This window comes from Pagrus pagrus (assembly GCF_965226575.1).
Source record: "Pagrus pagrus genome assembly, chromosome: 20".
In the NCBI taxonomy this organism is placed as follows: domain Eukaryota; kingdom Metazoa; phylum Chordata; class Actinopteri; order Spariformes; family Sparidae; genus Pagrus; species Pagrus pagrus.
This window is the reverse complement of record NC_140207.1, coordinates 13,567,813-13,589,116: the sequence shown is the minus strand read 5'-3', so window position 1 is coordinate 13,589,116 and position 21,304 is coordinate 13,567,813. Positions and strand designations below refer to the sequence as shown.

The 21,304-nt window shown below is 42.9% G+C and overlaps 1 protein-coding gene across 1 annotated transcript; it reads right to left on the bottom strand.

Annotated features, from left to right (window-relative positions):
* Nucleotides 1–1,184: 1,184 nt before the first annotated feature.
* On the bottom strand, nucleotides 1,185–19,456 carry LOC311249617 (cysteine-rich secretory protein LCCL domain-containing 1-like). Its single transcript, XM_084340806.1, has 15 exons — nucleotides 19,193–19,456; nucleotides 18,267–18,608; nucleotides 9,870–9,988; nucleotides 8,032–8,164; nucleotides 7,825–7,940; nucleotides 7,232–7,332; nucleotides 6,949–7,140; nucleotides 6,198–6,258; nucleotides 6,039–6,105; nucleotides 5,711–5,841; nucleotides 5,550–5,593; nucleotides 5,357–5,429; nucleotides 5,175–5,250; nucleotides 4,929–5,062; nucleotides 1,185–2,138 (listed from the first exon to the last, which is right to left on the bottom strand). Exons 2-15 carry the CDS (start codon nucleotides 18,531–18,533, stop codon nucleotides 2,087–2,089), a joined length of 1,566 nt encoding a protein of 521 aa, XP_084196932.1. The 5' UTR covers nucleotides 18,534–18,608; nucleotides 19,193–19,456; the 3' UTR covers nucleotides 1,185–2,086.
* Between the last annotated feature and the right edge of the window lie 1,848 nt (nucleotides 19,457–21,304).

Genomic DNA, 21,304 nt, shown 5'->3' with positions numbered 1-21,304 from the left:
GTGTTTGGGCTCTGCATGCTTATCCGCTGGGTGAAAGCAAATGTGAAATGACTCATTGCCAATGAGGTTTTAGAGCAGATTGTCAGCTTTTTACATGAGGGCGTTATGAGCCATATTAGAAGAACTGTTCAAGGACCATGACAACCGTCTGCGACGTGTTTCCCAGCTTCAGACTGCCAATATTTGATCATTTCAACAGACATTATGTGTAGTTTTTCATTTGTGCTCTATTCTGTCTGCAAAGTCTGCAACTTCAAAATACTCATCCATGATTTATCTTTGACTGTGCCCGAGGTGAAATGAATCTGAGGCAGCGTGTCGCTTGAGGCTGGGATAAATCAGCACAAGTAAACATGCGTCTGAGTTATGAACATGTTACTTCAGTGGCAGACTCAGGATGTTTGAGTGGCAGGGGCAAAAAAATAAATAAAAAGGGCACCACATGAATGGTTGGGAGGAGAGTCGTTATATATTTATACTGACTTCCCCGTGTTTTGTACACTGGAAGGGCACCATAAAGGGCACTTTATCATGTCTTGTCTACCATAGGTGCATCCAAGAGGAAATTGCCCTCTTGGATGCACCTATGGTAGCTAGTTTGCTCAGTTAGCAGTGCAGTTAGCGTTAATATTAGCTGACTCTGCCTGGACTGGGATCTCGTAGCACTGGGAGAGTGCTGGTATTGTTTTCCTATCTGATTACTGCCTCTTGAGGTACACAGTGGTAATCAGTTTAATCTAACATTCTTACATATTGCACCTTTAAAGATAGGCTGAATACAATAGTAAAAACCCAACAATAATGTAATGAGTTTTATGCAGTCTTAAAGGTCCAGAGTAATGAATTGAGTGACATCTAGTGGTGTGGTTGCAGATTACAACCAAGTGAACACCCCTCGTCTCCCCCACATTGACCGCTAAAATGTGAAAATGCTTCTCTAGGATCAGTGTTTTGTTTGTGTGTTCTGGACTACTGTAGAAACATGGTGGACACCGCCACTGATTATACTCTAATAAAAACATAATTATGAATAATATATTCCAATTTTGCCAATAGATCCCCATAAAGCCTACTAAATTCTACACATTGATACTTTAAGTGTATATAGATGAAATGTAAAAATGCCTTTGCGAAAGCATAGAAAAACATCACCAGAGTGAACAAGAATTGTGGTGGTTGTAATATTTTATTGCAAAATGGACTTTTCCTAACAACTTGAGGTAGGAAAATACATATGATGCACAGAGAAACAGTGACAAAAATACATTTAAATGTCCATTATATTGATTGCAGCTTGAAAGAAAGCTGAGAGCTGGTAAAATATGAACAAAGAAATCACCATTCCTCTACATACTGTGTGAAATAAAACTGTTGCATAGGATTACTTCTGTTTATCAATGTCAAAGAGAGATGAATAGATATGACTTGAAAACATCTTTGGGGTGCATGATGAAGGTTTTGTTTTCGAGAATGACAACTTTGAGGGATGAGCGTACTTCCCGACCTGCAGGGAGTTTTAACTAAACCACATTATCTGGAAAAATAACCAAACATACAAAACTCATCACACTGGCAATTACAACAACAATACAAAAAACATATAGCAGCATCCTTTATAAATCATATTGATATAAAGCATAATCATACAAAAATAAATGCATAATTTTGTTCCCCAGCCATTACAAAAGTACAAAGAAACCTCTGCAGAGCACCAGTAAAAATGTGCCAGACTTATTACAATTAAGTGCCATTATAACGTGTTATCATTCTATTACAGGTAATAGGTAATGGCACAAAGACATATTAACAATTATGTACAACAAAATATATTTACAGTTCATAACATTTCTTGCCAAAGATGATAAAATGAAAACTCCATGCGAGTGAGCACTGACAGTTTCTCTTTGTGTTTGTGTCAAGTTTTTGTTGCCGGGGCTTTCGCTGTCATGGAGACGACCTCTAACCCCTGAAGTGTAGCAAAGCCAGAAACATTTCAGTCATTGAGTTTGACAACAGGGCTTGATTACCGCCTATTCAACAGCCCAAGTGCGCTTTTCTTGTTTGGCGAAGCCGCCCTCTGGGGCACTCAAATCACAGCAAACACCCGGAACGCCTTCCCTCCAGGAGGGTTTTGAAGGCTGCGGGGAAGAGAGAAACAAGAGGGGGGAGAGGCATGTGTCAGAAAGAGATCATGTCCCAGCCTTTTTGCAGAGAGACGCAGATGACATACACACACAAACAAATTGACTTCGAAATGTCCACGTCGGTGTGTCGTCTGACACTCTGATGACAGATAGGACGCATACAGATAGAGGGAGAAGCTCCCTGAGAAAACAGATAAACCAGCCATTTTTACACAAACACAGGGGACTTCACGTGTTAATCCAGCAGAGACAGACGTGTTGTGAAGTTAAAGGAGACAGATAAATGATGGGCAGATACTAACAGGCGTCAGTAGAGTGACTAAGATAAATGTGGTGGAGAGAGACAAGGGAGGACAGGGAGAGAGAGGGAAGACTGTAGAATAAAATGACTGTGTGTGTTTGTGTGTGTGTGTGTGTGTGTGTGTGTGTGTCCTCTACACAGGTCAGCCATTTCTCAGAACAATCCAAAGTAGGTGCAATTTAACATCTCTGTAAAACTAGACCAGACCATACAGTATGTGGGTCACTTGAGCTTTAAACAGAGGCTGGTACGGACCTGTAACCTTAGTGCTGTTGTAAAGTGGTACGGCATGGATTCAACACATGCTCTCACTCTATTAGCATCAGCAAAGTCTTTATCCCCGGCAATCCTTTCTTTGTTAACAGTTAGGTGTGATTCATTTTCAGTCACCGAGGAGTCATTAGGTAGAAAGATGGGGACAAAATCTACCTGACAGTGAGAATAATGGGGCGCCAAAGTTGTCACTAAAATCTTGGCTCATAATTTTGATTCCATGCAGCCAGAAACAATTCACTCACAGCAAAGGATTATTATATTATTCAATATCAGAGAGAGGCGTTGAACATTATTAATATGTCTCCTAATTCCAAAAGTCACACTTTCTCAGTCTTGTTAATACCTGGAGAGGTACATTTTACACTCTTTAGAGAGCTGGATTGTGCAGGTATTTTATTGCCTGGCTTAAGCTTCTTAACATTCCAACAGCAGCAGTACAAACCAATGATGTCTCCTGTTTCCTGCTCTGTTTAAGAAGGTGGTACCAAACAGGGTTGTCTTCTCTCAGTTCTCCTCTTTGGAGAAGAAATGAAAAACGGTGGGGCAATATACGTAAATATTAAACCTCTATGCTGACGATGCAGTGCTCTGTTTGCAATGTTCTGTTTCATAATTGAGGCTCTTTATTCTGTGAGGATGGGGTACCGTTATTTTATCCTTTTCAACCCTCACATAGCTTAGATATCCCTACTTTTTCAGGTATATATTTGCATACAAATTTTCACAGTATTTTTTATGTAAATTATCTACATGGTCACTAGAGCCTCAGTGATTTTAACTCTCAATGGGCTCAGAAAGCAGAATGTCTTTACTGTTTGCCACAATTGTTGACAAACTCTTACTGTATTGGAACAAATAAACAATCTGTACAAGCAGGCCACAGATTTCGACCATTTCTGGCTTATTTGGTTCCCTCTTGGCTAACATAGTATGGCCTGCTCTCAATCTTGCTATCTGGGAATCTTTAACTAATGACGAGCTTGTCTGGAGTTGTGGTCGAAGGAGTGGCTGTAAATAATATTCTTCCCAGAGGTAAAAAAAAAAAAGAAAGGTAAAGCTGAAGATATCTTAAAGTACGAACAGGGGAGAAACTAAACCTCTGAGAGCTCAACACTGAGACTTTTAAAAATGCCTTTCTCTCTGGTGTGCTGCATAGATATGAGTCTTGCAACTCCGATCTTAAATACAACCAATTAACCAAATGCAACTTGTGGCGATGTGACAAGGAGGCTAATCTTTTTAGACATTTCTTATGAAAACGAGAATAACTTTTATACAATTTAACTTCCACCTCAGCCTAGCTTAACAATCCTCAGACTATAATGTCCCTGCATGACCTTAATATCACTTCTATGCATTCTCCACCATGTTTGGTTAGACGTTGGGGGGAGACTGATTTGAAATGCATTCAGTTTTCAGGAGGTCTTATACAGAATCCATTCCTTCCCCACATGCGCTTTCAACAACTTGATCCAGCTTAAGGTTATATGCCATTTTGGTTGGACAGAGCTAAAACTGTCAAAAAATCCCCCTTACATTGATCCCCTGTGTTTTAAATGGTTCCCCATTCCTCAATGCATATGTTTGGCTCTTCTCTCCTTCACACTCTTGCCTGTTTTCCAGCTTCTTTGTTTTTTTTTATCTAAGCCACTATATTAAACATTGGACCCTCGTCCACTCACTGCCCTTTTTGACTTACAACCTAAATACAAAACCCCCCCCAGAACTCCATTAAGATGCACTCATCTTCTCTACACTAATTGCCAAGCAATTAATTATTTCAAACCAGATGCATGCTAATCACCCTCCTATGCACACTGCATGAGAGATGTGACGAACTGCCTGCATCTTGAAAAGATTGGGTCCACATGGGAGAGCAGAGTGGATAAATATCTCTCTACCTGAGAGCCATTGATTTCTCATCCATCCACTCCGAGCCCCAGCAAATTAACCCCTTCACTTTCCAAGACAGGATGCTGAAGTAGGACCAGTAATCTTTAAAACAATTAATTCCATGACAATATGCTTAAAGGGGCTCTATGTACCAATTTGTATCAACGACCGGCCTCCAGCACAACACAGAAGTTTCACAGAGCCTCTTTAAAACCTAAAAATATTGAGAAAATTCCCTAAAAATTGCACATCGGCAGTACGCACATACTAGCCTCATAGAATGTTTGGCTACTCGTAGATTAGACACCTCGTACCTCTCTGAGAAAATGCCGTTTTGATATGAAGCAATGTAGTGTCTCCGCTTGTCTACCGGCATCACATCGATGTAACCACCCACGTCATTCTTGATTACTCCAGCGTGGACTGCTGATCTGCATATACTGGACTTCTACAGAGGTATGCAAAAGGAAAGGTAATGTGAGAGACGTTGATTCATTTGAGTCTTTAAATTTGCACGAAATAAAAAAATTATGATCCTGGTGGTGAATCGTCAGACTTACATCAGAGTATATTCCGGTACCTATAACTCTGGAGATGTGAGGATTCTCTTCTAAACAGCTTCTCGGGCAGTATAACCTAAAAAAGGAACGGATAGAGATAGTGACTTGAGCTCACATGAGACTGTATAGCTAAATGTATGAAAAAGGCTGACATGGAGGCAGAAATCAAACCAGGTTCACACGTTGGACAATGTTTCGCAGGCTTTTGGTACGAGCACAGCTGTGCGACGGTGCTCTCACACGTGATGGCTTTGACTGCAAGAAATAATTACAGCGAGTGTCAACAAGCACAGTTGCAGCACAGCTTATAATAAGCAATTTAACATAAAATGTGACATATCTTTAATTACAGTGTCACATTATTGTCAGACTCACCTGTGACTCTGGAAACTGCGAAGGAATTAGCACTTTGGTATTTCCTGTCAAGAGGAAACACACGTTATATCCACTTATTGTGAGCATATTTTACTCGTCTCATCATCAGGTATCATCAGTATGAACTCATGGTGGTATTGTTTCTGATGTTATTGCCTCACCCGACAGACTGGACTCCGTTCTTGTTGGATTTGATGAAAAAGTCCTTTCTGCCTTGTCTTGTTACATCCATCCATCCTCCATCGTTATCGATGACGCCGGCATGTAGACCAGCTCTGCACACGCTGGATTGCTGCACATAAAGTATTTTATTTACATTAAGGGCCTTTTGCGGCACACAAACACAAATGTTAGTTGCAATTATACTAATCATTAAGGAGTAAGCTAGAGCTGCAGTGATTAACTGATTAGTTGTCAACTATTTTGATAGTCGATTAATCACTTTGAGTACATTTTGAAAGGAGACCTATCAGAACCTTGCGTACTCACCATTTCATAGTATACTGTCCCAACTACTTTCCCTGTAGCATCCAGGCACCCAGCTGGGCACTCATATCTGTAGATTTAAAATAAGAAAAATAATGTAAAATTTACTGTCTATACTCCATGTTGTGTTGTTGTTTTTATCATATTTCTTCTTAACTGTACCTATTACATGGTGTTCCTTTACACTGATCTCGCAGCTTCGTGTCACAGGTCACAAGCTGAGCTGTAAAAACACAAACATAAAGGCCTTTCAGCGCTCGCACAGGAACCAACATGCATGGACCGGCTCCTCTGATGCAGACGACTTGTTTCTAAAAGCCAGAGTTGAGTGAAACCCAGCGGAGACTATTGTTGTGATGCTACAAGAACCAAAGGGAAGAATTCCTGCAACAAGGTTCAGGGTGGTCAGCAAAAACTGGAGGAAGCGTCTCGGCTTACAAGCCCAGGCCCCTTGCACTGCCGAGAGGAAGCCATTTAAAAACCACAGCAAGCCCCTCTCACCCCTCAACCCCTCTCAGCCGGCCAAAAGCAAACACACACTCTGGGGATCGTGCTTAAATAGACCTCCCCTCCCTGCTCCAAAGAGTGACTTGCAATATTAAGTACACTTCAGGAACTGTCAAGGTTAATCAGAGAGATGACAGATAAAGGCCACAGAACATCAAGGCAATTCAAGATAAATTGCAAGAAAAATATTTCCGGCCGAGGTCTATTTTTTTTGCACTTGTTATCCATTATTGCTTGTTCAACACTTCAGCTATTCACCAATTCTCTGACCCAATTTAAACAAAACAAAGTTCCTTTTTTTTCTTTGAGATCATGTCCTGTGCACCTCCCAACCCTAAAACAGATCCCACACCCCGCATTTTGAGATGAAACTAGATCCAGAATAAACAGCTAAATGGCAGCTTACACATCTGCTGTGTGTTGACCACTTCATTCTTCTGCAGGTCCTCTGTGGGGGGCTTGGTGGGGGCCGGGGCAGGGAGACTGGGAGGCTCAGGCTTGGGGGCCCTGGGCCGGGGCTTCTGTGGAGTGCGGGGGGCCTCCGGCTCGATGAAGTTGTTTTCTTCCGTTTCCTCTTGTGGAGGGTAGGAGCTGTCATCTTCAAGTAAAGTCACAAAAACAGGGCACGGTAAGCACATTTTTCCTCGGGTTTTTATTACTCTGTCGTTTTCGATTTTCTCCACACATACCTTTGTAGCAGAGATTGTCCTTGCAGCCTCCTCCGTAGCTGGGAGGGCAGGCAGAGCATGGGGTCCCATGTTTGTAAGGCGAGTGGCCCCACCAGTTTCCCCTGTTCAGGTCATACAACAAGAAAGGCTTACTGAGAAGAACACATATTACTTTTTATGCAAAATTTGACAAAAGGAAAACACAAAATGACTTCACGCAGCTCGTCCGGGTAAATCCAAGCCTGCTGAAGCTCTGAGATCCCAAATCTATTTGAAAAGATTTTACACCCTTTATAAAGCTGAAATCTTGACTGTTGCTGCTAACCCTAACCCTCAGAGCTCAACCGTGCATCAAGGGTGTAACCCTAACCCTAACCCAAAGACATCCATCTCCATCTACTTCAGTTATCGAAGAGAATACTGCAGGGAATTCTGGCTGTGAGGCTGCAGAAATGTTTTGTGGATCACCCCGTACCCCCATCGGTACGGGGTGATAAGATAATGACTGAATTTTCATTTAAGGGTGAACTATTCCTTTAAGATTCTCGTTTCCTTTATGTTTCCAGTACATCAGTCATGCAGCCGTGAAAGAAGATCACAACAAATGTGCTTACTTTGGGGAGTAGTTGCAGACAAGATAGACGGCTTTGGCCCAGATCTGTCCCCACACGTTCATGTTGTAACACATATTGATGGCACAGCCAATCCGACTGCTGGTGGCCCAAACCAGCTGCAAAAGGATCACAAGACAGACCATGAAAAACTCACGATAAAGTCTTAAATCACAAAATGATGAATTGGTATGATCCAGACGTGGCTACCTGTGTATAATGAGTACAAACTGGGCCGGAGCATCTGAAGGGGCAGTAGGGGTTACACTCCTGAGGGTAAGGGAAGGAGTAGTCCTTCACTTCATCGTACCAGGCCTGCACATGGAACGTGGGAGGACGATACCTGGAGAGATGAGTAAGCGCACCTGTGATGACAATGTTCCTGAAAAACATTTGTGTCTCTGTAGGTGTAGGAGGTGGTATTGTGCATCAAAGCTGTTCTCTGCTTCCCGCAAGTCCTCTTCTTAGGAACCAACATGCATTATATCCATACAGTAGATTGACCTTAAGACATATTTAAATAATCATCATTTTATTGGTGCAACACAATGCAGCTCTCGTATGGTTAAGAAACATTTCCACGTAGCCTTTCCAAAACTACAAAGTTTATAAAAATGTTAGGTTTTGGTAGCAGCAGAGGAGATAACATCAGAATAAAGCAGGCGAGTTATAACCACAGTAAGGTAAACACATCTGTTGAGACGGCCATTAAGCTTCTAGCAGGCAATCAAGCATTCGTTCTCTCTGAATAAATTGCAGTAACCAAAGATTGACGCTGATTTGGCACCAGGTGTTGCTAGTTAATTTGATCAGAATCAAATGGACATCTTGACTGTGGAGGGATATGATTAGATGTGGAACAAGAGCCTCTTGTGTGAAGCGGTGCTGTTTTCGGATGCTCTGTGGGGGACTGAGCGAACAAACGAACACACAAATGAACACATCATAGAGACTGCAGCCACTTGTGTGTAAATTCACTTGAAATATATCCAGAAGTATAGAGGTTTTTTGGCTCATGGGTGTAGGTAAAGTGGGCAAATGGCCATGGCAGCTATGTGACTTTGCTTTCATGAGGGATATGACCAACATATGTTGTTTTCATGCCTTGGACATATTTTAAATTCATATGTCATATTCAAATATGTCCTCCAAATGAGCATGCCAGTGTTGAAAAGGTTCTGCAAAATGACAAGAGTAAATGTAATGAATTTTATTGTGCTAAATTTGTCATAAATTGAAACAGTGCATCCTGACAAAAAAGCTAGCTAGCTAGCAGTTGCGCTAAACTAAAGCTCACTTATTAACATTTTATATATTTATTAAGTGTGTACGCAGAACAACAAGTTGTGATATTATTGAGAGTAACGAGTGGATTGTATGGTGCTACATTGGTTACATTAAGTTAAACAGTGCACCCCAATAGGCTAGCTAGCAATTGTGCTAAACAAAAGCTCAGTAATTAACGTACTAGTGCGTACACGGATAGAAATGTAAATACAAGTTGTGATTTTATGTAGTGTAACAAGTGGATTTAATGCATTTTGGGATGCTAAATTGGTTATGAGACGTAAAACAGTATAGGCTACTTCAACAAGCTAGCAGGCAGTTGTGCTAAACTAAAGCCCGCTTACTGACATGTCATATAGCTTGTTTAATGCCTATCCAACAGAAATGGAAAAAAAAAGAAAAGTTTTGGTTTTATTGAGAGTGTAAGGAGTAGATTTTATGATGCTAAATTGGTTGTATAAAGTTAAACAGCACACTTGAAGCCAGCTAGCAGTTGTAAAATGCCTACTAAAATAACAAGATAAGTCTGAGGGGTTCAAAAATGATTAAGAGTTCAGGAAAGAAGAAAAACAAACATTCTGCAAAAAAATGTAATTTATTTAAGTGAAACTCTCTGAGTAATTTAGAGGGCAAATCTAACCTGGAGCACTGGTTATATGCTGAAATTAGAGACCGAAGAATGGTTTCTGGAGGGAGATTTTTATCCTCAACCTTTTGATAAAATAAAAGTGCATATGAGAAAACTGTGCGTGCTTGTTTACCGTCCCCAGTGTGCTCCCAGATTCTGTCCAATCTGAGGCAGTAAGCTGGCAGGACCGTGCTCCCACAGACAGGTCTCTGCCCACTCCTCTGCTGTTCGCTCCAGTTCTGTGTCCCACACCTGCACAGGAGATAAGATGGAAAAAATAGATTGTATCTTATAAGAAGTAGAAATAAACAGATCCACTGCAACACACCAAACCCGGATTATGTTATGATAAGTCATCGGGACTAGAAGCTGCTAAGTAACTGCACTAATTTCAGCAGAACTACGTTTATGTGCTGTATAAAGAGCTTTTAGACTTTCTTCTTGCTGCTCAGCTGACTTTCCCCAGATGGGTTTTCCTGTAGGATTGGGTGTTATTCAAAAAATGCAAAAAAGCTGTTTTTCCTTAAGTAATACCTTCCATATGTCTCTGGTGAGATGTCTGGGTGCAAGCTTTTGTTTCACTTTACCACTCTCTGAATTGCCCTCTCGGTTAAGTTTGGCTCTGGTTGGATACTAAGGGATCATATTCCCATTCTGGGGTTTTCTGGGAATGCAAAGAGTGTCCTTCCTCTCTGCTGACCTACATTCTACCATAAAAAAAAAAGTTAGAATAACACCAGCTGTAATTCCTCCGAAGGACACTGTATGTTCCTCTAATTGCACACCTTCACTTTCCCGTTCAGCGTGGGATATCTAATGTAACAGGTTTTTGACGAGAAAGTCAATTAGTTTATGTGTGCGTGTGCACAGATGTGTGTTTGTGTGCCCGAGCGGAGGTGTCAGGAGTTTTCACATTTCACACGTCGGGCCCTGGAAGTCATAGCTTACGCTCACTGTAATCTCATCCAATAACAGACACTCGTATAACTTCCACCACCTTCCTCCTCCATCGTCCGTCACCCACTTTCGGTCCCACCAGAAACAACTGCTGTTCTCTGCATTACTCCCAAAAAACACACACACACCTACCTAACAACAGGATGTCTGGCAGCGCTGCAATTTAACTCCTTACTCCGAACAGTTTTTTCAACTCTTTCTGGGAATCCTGTCGGCTGTTGATGTGTTCAAATCAACACCAGCAGGGTAATAGTGGCGGACTCCGCCATGATTGCAAAAATGCATTGTCGGATTTCAACACAAAGCTTTCTCGAAATGTTACGTAACTGGCTTATAGAACAAATAAACAGCTGGAGGTGTGGAGTATATTTTTCATTCATCTCAACACATGCACTGAGTATCAGTGATGTAGTAGTTGCCTGTGGTCTGTCTTGCACAATGAGGCCAAATGATGACTGACAGAGCCAGGGCGAAAACAGGAATGAGGATTTGTTTACCAGAACCTCTGTCTCTGCTCAGAAATTACCTCCGTTGGCAGTTAGCTGCAAATAAATGTCAGTATTGTCATATCTGTTTTGTTATCCCTGGTTAACCAGCTTTTCTCCCATATTAGGTCACAATGCTGAAACAGAAACACTGAGGAGATTTACAGTACAGGAGACATATTATCCTCATCTTCAGGTTTGTAATTTTATTTTGGGTTACTACTAGAATAGGTTTACATGCTTTAATGCTCTAAAAACACGTCAGTTTTCTCATACTGTCCAGTGCTACAGCCCCATATTCCCCCTCTATCTGAAACACGCTCCTGTCTCTTTAAGGCCCCGAGTCCCAAATATCCAGTCTGCTCTGATTGGTCACCTCACGCATGCCTGACCGAGCACCGCTAACAACATCAGAGCAGCTGTGCTGAATCAATGTTTTCGTGCCAAACTAGCTGCTAAGCATAAATTATGAAAATGTGTGCTATGGTGACATAGTGTGATGTCACAAAGTCACAGAATTTAAGGCGGGGCTACTGATGAGGCGTTTCAGCAGCAGTGTTTTCTGTCGGAGAGAAGAGCTTCTGTTTGTGCGGACTTTAACCTTTTTAATTTTCAAGATCTTCTACATGCACAAGAAGATATATAAAACACCAAAGGAAAGGAAAAAAACGAAAAGCATAATAGGTCTCCTTTAAGCCTGGTCACCCTCAGTCGTGAACGAATGAAGAAGGAAGCTGTTCACATAAAACCTTGACTTCTGTGACCTCCTCACAGGAAAAAATTATCAATTTGTGCTCTGATAAACAGACGAAAACCAGCGCATTGAGCCGTTTTAACTGCCAAATGATCTGCAAACCGCAGCACATGGGACATTCTGTACTTGAGCGGGGTCATCACGAGGTTTTGAACATTTATGAATGGTTATGGGTCAGAAAACATTTAGCTGTGGCCACAACTATAGTAGGTTTCGAGCCAAAAGTGACCAAGACTCTGGCTACGATGTCTCGTAGGGAAAAGTGGCTGATGTGATTATTGTCTCTATGATTTGCGATGCAATTGGAGCACTTAGTCTTATATAATATCAAATACGAGCAGCCGCTTCCAGCTGAGGAGCTCATTCCATCGTCCTCAAACTCGCAGAGAGAGCAGGCTCAGAAAATGTTGAGCGAGACACATATTTTTCAGCTGTTGGATCTGGTACAGAGTGCAGCCGGCTTGTCAAGCTGCTGTTGTTTGCACTGTTAGCCCAGCAGGGGAGGTCTTGTACCCAAGACCCCCTCCACACACACACACACACACCACCACCACCACCCACTCTGGCCACACTTCTGCTGGGGCCCGTAAAGAAAAACACCTCCCCTGCTAAAGTCTTTCAGCGCTGTGCACACAGCATTGTGTATTTCGCTTCACACTTCATTTGCGGCCAGGTTTTGGGTTTTTTTTTCTGTCTCTCTCTCTTCCTTGGTCATCTGGTTGCATTCCATGGGGTACTTCCTTTGCAAGTTTGGGTTTCCTGTTCAAAATCAATGGTGCATGCAGAGAAATACTAAAAAAAAAAAAAAATAGCAGCAGAAAGATACGGGAATTGGTTGAGAAAAAAAGTTGAGGACTCTGACAGAGTACATGAGTAGGTGACTTAATAAGGAGCTTAAAGGTAGGAAAATTGATCGATAGTTAAAAAGAAATAAAACGCTGACCAGTACATTCAGGAAAACTATAAGAAATCGGCCTCACTGATATCGAGTATTCAGTGTCTGATGCATTCCAGCTCACATCAGCTCACATCAGAGGTTACGGGGCTGACCATTGTCTGAATTCTGTCAACCAGCGAATGCCATTATCTCCATTTATCATGTAATGACAGGAACATGGGTCAGAGGAGTGCTGGCAATTACTGTAGGCTTGACTTGAACAGAAAGCTGTCTCGCTTACTGGGTATTGTAATACCATTTTTTGACCAAAATGAGTGCATATATGTGGGTAAACCCGCTGAAAAAATAGCCAATTGACTCCTTTGCCATTGCTAGCAGTCTCTCTTTCAACCTCAATGCCGACTGACGATGTTTGAAAACGTATTTACGTGTATCTACGTGCTAATGTCCTTAACTTTAATGAGTGTCTCACTGAAAAGGGGCGAAAATAAGCGTGTCCACCCAGGTGTCATATTTCCATCAATGCCAATCAGAGCTGGAGCTGAAATACCCATGACTACTGCTTAGTCGTGGTTTTGGGTTTTAGTTTAAGCATTTCCTTTTTGTTTTATTTTGTAGGTTTTATCTTCATGTGTCTTGTTCTGATTTCCTGTATTTGTATTTATTGTGTCCGTCCCGCGTTCTCCTCGTCAGTTCCCTAGTCCCACGTTTTTTCCAGTGTTTGCACTGCTCCCTGTGTTCCTGCTCGCTCTTAGTTTTCCTTGGTTGCCCTTTAGATTTCTCTTTATTTTTCAGATTACCCCTGTTTGGATAATTCTTTGTTCGACTTGTTTTCACCTGGACTTCCCAGCTGCCTTCAGTTATTTGTGTTGCTCTACCAGTTTCTGTTCCACCTCCAGTAAGTTTATTGTCTGTTGTCTCGTGTCCTGCTTTTTTCCTTTTAGCTAAAGACATAACAATTTCCAATGATGACAAAAGCCAGATGTTAGTGGGTATTAGTACGTTTTTTTTTTCCAATGTGAAAGGGGTATAAGTGAGCCAGACATGTAAATAGTAGGGTTAGCCCGGTGTTTTGATTTGGTCTGATATTGGGCTTTATATAATATCTCAAGTCACATTATCAATATTATTAATCATAAACAAAAATACAGGCGATCAGCTACCAAAACATAAAATATAACTTCACCCAGAGTGCAGCTGCACAAAAGCATTCTGGCCACAAGCAATAAGGAAGAAGAAGGTCTTTCTGAGCCTTTTTGGCACAGGCAACTCCAGAGTCAGCACAGAGTCATTGACAGACCAAACGGGCTGCAGCTGCAGGACAGGAATCACAGCAGTGAAAACCCAGGTAGGAGAGAGCTTACTAAAAAGGATGACTTTCAAGTGCCCCCAGAGAAGTTTTTAGAATAAGTTGGTGGAGGCAAGACCTGCCAACTGGACAGGAACTGTAAGGATCTGATCTAAAGCAAACAGGGGTATGTCCTTGGCACACCTTCACTCCCGGAAGGTGTTTTCAAGGAGTGAGGATAAGACAAGGACAAGTAAGAGGGCCCCGTTTTAGTTCCTTCTTTAGTTTTCGGATTTATGAGTCACAACATATCCTTCCCTGATTCGTCACACCCATATCGTGTGACCATTTTACAGAAGAAAACAAGCTACATTAGCCTCAATGTATCTATGAGCCTCGAGTAGCCGTGGTTATTACACCATGGATAACGAATCACAGGCGTTGCTGGCCTCGTTGTCTATGCTACTGTAGCAGCTGTTATGCAGTTAAATACTACATTTTATCATGCTACTACTGCCTACACGTGCAGGAGGAAAGCCATTATCCAATCGTTCCAATCAGTCTCCATGTTCAGGGATGCTATCAGCCCTAAATAGAGAGAACACCGCCGATGCATTTGGACGATGCCGACAGGTTGTTTCACTCATTATCTGACAAGTTCATAAGGCCATCACCATCTTCATGGTCCAGACCACGTCAAAACACTGCGTACAAATCCCGAAATGAGGGATCTTGATGTCAACCTCTACCAAACACATGGTATGCCTCAATGCTTGAGAGCTACGTTTGCATTCTTGGCATTACATCAAGCAGGTTCAGTGTAGGCAGTGGACTCCCACAAGGGTACACCTTGTTGCCTCTCCTGTTTGTGATATTTGTGGACAGGATGCAGCCGGTGCAGGTGAGGCTCCAGCTCTGTGACATTAGGGTGGCATCTTTCTGCTATTTTGGGACAATGTTCTTTTGGCTTCACTGGAGCGTGACCTCGTCTGGAACACTGGGAGCAACAGTAAGTGACCAACATTTTTCATACTGTGCACTCAGCTGCTGCTCTTTACATCTAGAGAAGCCAGTGGACTTCCCTTTCCTTGGAGGTTTTCTGGGTGTGACCAGCTGACCAGACCCAGGGGAAAACCCCAAGACACACTGGAGGGATTCAATCTCCAGGCTGGTCTGTGAGCTCTGAGGAAGCTGCAGAAAGCAACCGGGATAAAAGACATTTGAATGGTAACCTTTTGCCACTGGCGTCTGATAATGACCAATCCTAATCCAATGATGAATTTAAGCGACCGATGCCTGCAGCACACATCCCGAACCAAAATCTGTCGATACAGCTTTATCTTAAAGCACTAACAGCACCACTACCACCTCTTCAAACCTGAGTGCGGCCCAGCAAAGCCAAGTTAAACATCAAGGCAGGTGGGGCCCTTTCTCCCATGATGCCATCTGTTTGTCTTGCAGCGCTTCAAACACTGACACGTCTCTGTTTATACCTGTGGGTCAACATTTGAGCGAGAGGCAGAACCGCTGTCGCCCTACTGAAGGCGCATTGAAGCTTTTGTGGATCGCTACAGAGTGTGAATGCATATCCAAGGAATTTTTTTTTTTTTTTTTTTTCCGGGGCCTGTGTGTTGGATAATGACAGAATGGGAACGGAGCCACAGGGATAAGGGAGAGGGGAGGCAGAGAGAGAGAGAGGGCAAGAAGAGGAAACAGATGAAGGGGGAGGAAAGAGGGGAGGATTTGAATTGATGTTATCTCTGTGTCTCTGTGATGATTGCCACAGAGGGTCAGCCGGGTTATGGTTAAATACAATGGCAGACTATAACAGAGCTGATGGGCGAATGGCTGCGTACGTGCATGAGTGAGTGTGTGTGTGTGTGCATGCAGGAGTGTGTAGGAAAGGCAGGGGAGCATGTCTATGAAGTCTTCCAGTACAGTGAAGCTGTGAGGTTTCTGAAAGGTGACAGCGGTTCAACACAGACAGGACAGGAAAGTATGAGAAATATGGTGCCCCTTTCAAAGTAAAGCGCAGAAAATGACCAGAAATCCAACAGTTTCTTTCCAGTGAGATTTCTTTCTTTTCAATGAAAAGGTCATATTGATTTTATTTTCAGTCTACATTTTCATGTAGACAAATCTTCTTTTTTTTTTTAAATAATACATCTACAGAGCTTGTAGAAAGGTGCAGAATGAAAGTTTCTCTTTTTTTTCTTAAAAAACATGATTGTGAATGCGGATTAATAATTGTAAAATATATGTCAGGTACAAAATTAATGTTTTGTTTATCTCTGTGTAAGAATTCTGACAGTTGGTTGCAGCGTCCAACAAGGTTTGTCAGCCAGTAGTATAACGCCGTTGGTATCATGTGGTATCTGCGTTTCAACAGCATCAAGTCTTAGTAGTTAGTAGTAGTAGCTAGCTAGCGTAAGTGACACTAACGTTAGCTAGCATTGCAACATTAGAGCTATCAGAGCTAACACTGTGAAAGAAGTGGCAGTAAAAACCCCAGCAAAGTGACTTGTTTCACTGTCATAAGTTAAGCCATTCGGTCCAATAAAATCGGGAAAGTCCAGCAGATTAAATCATTTTATTTGTATTCAAGTGAGCCGGGCGCTGAACCGTTAGTTTATGGGCTCTACGGGCCACACAACACAGAAGATCCGGGTAATTTTATACCTGGTAAGTCAGCCATGTTGGCTTCAAGACACCACAGAGCAGCTTCATAGGAATGATTGGGGCTCTAAGCAACATTAGCACTATCTTGCTCGTGTTAGCAACATTATCTACATTAGCATCAGCCGCTTCAGGGGGCAGATCATTTGAACAACAACGGTGTTGTGATGTGAATACAATGGTAGGGGGGACATGTAATGCCACATTTGGTGGCTGAATGTTATCAGTAACACCTTCACACGTGTCCATCGTTCTTTTCTTCTTTCCTCACCTTCTTTTCAATTATTCTGCCTCCTCTTTTCGCAGTTTTCTGTCTCCCCTTTCCATGCGCGACTCTCCTTTATCATTTTAACACCTCTATTTTTATTTACCTACTCTATTCCTCCCCGCTAGCTTTCGCTCTCTTCGCCTCACCTCGCGTCCTCTTGTTGTGCGCCTCTCCATATTTCACCCCTGGGTGCTCCTGAAGCTAAAAAAAAAAAAAAGCCCAGCCAACTGTAACAGGAGACAGTAGAAAAAGGAGCTGTGCTCTGCTGGCTCAGCATTTCTCCACTAGAGTGTGCCTCAACCAGGAGCCTGCCAGGCTGAGTGGTGCGCACACACACACACACACACACACGGGGTCCTCAAGTCCAACCTCTCAATTATACAATTACACAGTCCAGCAATTGCCCCCAGCAGGAACTGTTTATTTGCCTTTACCACAGAATAATACTCCCTTTTGTTCTGTCGCTCTTTAAGTGGAGATGAAAGGATGATAAAACCTCATTACCTTTTGCACACTGTATTGATTTTTTTTACCTCCTAAGTGCTGCTGGTGGCAATGCTCCGCGGCGGTCAAGCAGTGCCTACACATGTAGTGCATTTGGAAAAGTTCCAGATCTGCGGAGCGCACACTTTGAGAAGGTGTGGTGTGCCTGTGTGTGTGTGTGTGTGTGTGTGTGTTTAGTGGGGGGTGGACAGCTGGTAAAACAAGCCCCGGTGCTGTGCTCTGATTCTAATTGCACTGTGAAAAGTGATCTGGCGCTGTACACACACGTGATGGCCAACGGATAAAGTCAAACAAATCTCTTAGCACGAGTAGAGAAGAAGAAGAAGGAGAAAAAAAAGGCGCAGTAGTAATGTGATCATTGGCAAAGTTGGTGGAATTCTTTCACTTCTGGCAAAACAATCAAAGTCACATGGGTGCAGACGTGTGTGTGTGTGTGTGTGTGTGTGTGTGTGTGTGTGTGTGTGTGTGTGTGTGTGTGTGGAGGATGGTGGGGGTGGCTCGAGTGTGAAGGTGCTTAGATGCTGGCATGCTGCTCGTGTGTGAGCCAAGTGGGACAAGTGCCAGCTGGTCTGGTGACTGGGTCAGGTCGCTAAGCTATATGGTCCACAAGTGTTGAAGACTCTCAGGGAGTTCAGAACGGGGTCAAAGCGTTTCAACAAATATAACCTGTGTGAGGTGTGGGAATCCTCCATCCACCTACCATGTACTCCATGTTGGAGGCAGGTGGGTAAACCTGGCCGCGGAGCTTGTTGTGGAGGTCCAGGATGAGCTGAGCGTCGCTGTCGGTGATGGCCCTCTTCCCCCTGTGCTTGGCCTCCCACCAGTCCCCGTCCTCGTCCAGATACTTGTCCAGGATCTGCTCCCAGCCCGTGGAGTTTGGGAGCATCACCATGGAGGTGGCCGTGTGGAGCAGCAGGAGGAGGAGGAGGGACACGCCCCTCAGACGGTGCACAGATACACGCCTCATCCCGGTGGAGTGGAGACAGTGATGGCGGCGGCGGCAGCACAGAGAGACACTCTTCTTCTTCTCCCTCAATGTGAGCTGGCAAAGGAGCCGGGAGCGGAGAGCAAAACAGGATTATTGGGAGGATTGGAATTGGTGTTCTGTATCAAATTTGCTGAATAACTAGAGTCAATATTGAACTTGGTGAGGACAGTGCATTGGCTCGCAGACACTCAGTCTGGTTGCAGTAACGCTCATGAGGTTCACTGGGGGCAAAAGCTGGCAGGCCCGGGGACGACTAGTGAAAGTGTGGATTAAAGAAATCCCTGCGAGCGTTCAACTTCCTTTAAGATTTTACAACTTTTTTCCTAAATCAAAAAGAGGAAGGACAGCTTGGGAGCTGTTCAAAACACATACTGCATTTCAAATCACATTAACCACCGGGCCTACAGCGGCAATAAATGTACTTAAGTGCACAGAATGATGCATTATAGAAGCTAATGCATTCACAATACTTTATGTACACATATACTCTCAGATGAACTTTTATTTTTGTATGCATGCTGCAGTGCTGACAGAGGCTGGTGAAACGTGCCAAAGCCTAATGGAAACCGTGAAGACTAATGCATATTGAAACAGAAATGGAGTGTTGTGATTTAATGTAGACTTTAGAAATAATTTACCTTTAATGAATTGGAATGCGGCCCGCTCCTTGAGCTCCTGACAGAGATCTGGCTGTGAGGAAACTTCAGCTGCGAGGAGAAGAAGAAGAAGAAGGAGAAGCAGAAGAAGAAAAGTCCGCCTTCAAAGTAAAAGTTGGAGAGCTCAGGTGGAGCGCTGATGACTGTCGCCGGCTGCCATATGACATAAATCAGAGACGCGCTGCGGTGGCTTCACTCCGTTTTCATCAGTGTGGGAACAGAGAGGCAGAGAGGGGCTCTTTCTTCTTGCGGGATTCTTGCACCAAAGCCGCTAAAGCATCACTTATCCACATTTTATCCTCAACTTGGCTGCGCTTCGAGAGAGCCGCCCCCGGCCACGCCTCTCCACGAAAGGTTGGCCCCACTCCTCTGTGCCAAGACCTCAGCGCGCGTCCCGGGTCCGTGCGTGTGTACAGTATAGTATCATATAAGTAGATTCTTGTCTTCTCTCTCCGATGTTCAGCAGGTTGAAAAGTCACACAAAGTCTGAATTCCCCAGCAAAATAACAGGCAATGTTCCTGCAGAGACTTTTATTGTTGACGTATGGAAGACTGGAACTGACAAAATCAGAAGTTAATAGAGTAAAAACTTAAATGGCTCAATATATAAATGAATAAGCCTTTATAGTAAATAATGTAATCCCTATTTGGGACATTTATTTATTTTCACAGGTTGAAAGTAGAAATTCACATCAGAAGAAAAGCCAATCACACACGGTCGCACGGAGGCACGTAGTTCACATGTGAAAATGTACATTTCACATGTTTTATTGTTTTATTTCCACAGGTTAACATTTTAGTTCACATATACATGTCATGTGATTTCATGTGTTTGTCTCATCGTGCGGAAATTCCACTTAAATGAAGCTGATCACATTTTAAATCACATATGCTATTTCATTTCATCTGACTTTTATTGCATATCCATGCACATGCATATATGCATCCATGTCCCAACATCTCTAACTAATATTGAGTAGTATTAGATCTAACAATGGCAAAAAAGCCCTTTCAAAGGTATTGATTAGACCTAATAGTATTAGTGGTATTTTAGGGTTCGTAACTTCCTCGACAATCATTGAAAACGTAGATTTTTCGGGTGTCCAATAAATGCTTTCTTCCTCTAAATGAAAAGCTCTGGACCGGGACCGTAAGTGGAGTTTCCTGGTATCTTTGTTGCCATACTGCTGCTAAATGTAGTCACCTTGCTGACTCAGCCACCGGTTACCAGGTTACAAACATGGCAAGAAAACCACCTCAGTACTGTGTTACCTTTGTCGAACTAGCCTCCGTCTACACTTCCACTGCCTCTGGATGGCTTACACTACCAAACATGCCAAGCGAAGGAAAACACAGCCTTAACATATGTAATTCAAGTTTCATTCATACATGACAGAATGTGAAAATTTCCTTAATATGGTACATTTTTGAAAATTAGGTGTTAAAATATTTCATCCACATGTGAAACTTAATTTTCACACTTTGGTCATGGACTTGATCTTCAATATGCCTCTATAAAACACCCGACTTCAGTATTTCACTGTGATATTTGTATGTTACGTAGGAATTCCTTTAGTTTCTTTCTTTAGCTAATGGTTAAATCCTCAGAACAGGAACATTCACTTGAAGGTTGTTGACTGACTGCTGCCCTCTTACCTGGTAACTGGCTTTGGTCAAAAATACATTAATGTGAACCAGATCTGCCTCCTCTGTGGAGCCTGGAAACAAAAGTGGCCCCATTCCCCCTCGAGTCTAACTGTTCACAGGTGACTCCTTGGGGGGATTAAAACACAAACCAACTCTCTGTTAATTCCAAACCCTGAACTTGTCGTCACTGTTTCCCCTCCCGGTTGCAACACAGAGCAAATTCCATAATGGGAACAGGCAGGTTTTGTCTTTTGTCATCTGGTCATTTTCACTGGTAGCCGTGGCACATGTGGAAACAGTAGCTAATCACCAGGCCTCTGTGCGTTTGCCCCCTGTACAGACTTACTTTTCCACCGGGGGAGACACAATCTTCTTGTATTTTACCTGACAAACATAATAAACCAAACGCTGGCCAAGCCGACCGTGTGCCAGCAGTGTCTTATTCAG

Bases quoted from the DNA above. Each gene is read 5' to 3' on its own strand.
- LOC311249617 (XM_084340806.1), bottom strand. From the start codon at position 18,533: ATGAGGCGTGTATCTGTGCACCGTCTGAGGGGCGTGTCCCTCCTCCTC. The intron at 5,063-5,174 runs GTAAGTCTGACG...ATACCTCTGTAG, and splicing joins GTACCGGAATATACTCTGAT to AAGTCCAGTATATGCAGATC. The intron at 2,139-4,928 runs GTACGAGGTGTC...TCTTCCCCGCAG, and splicing joins AACGGCATTTTCTCAGAGAG to CCTTCAAAACCCTCCTGGAG.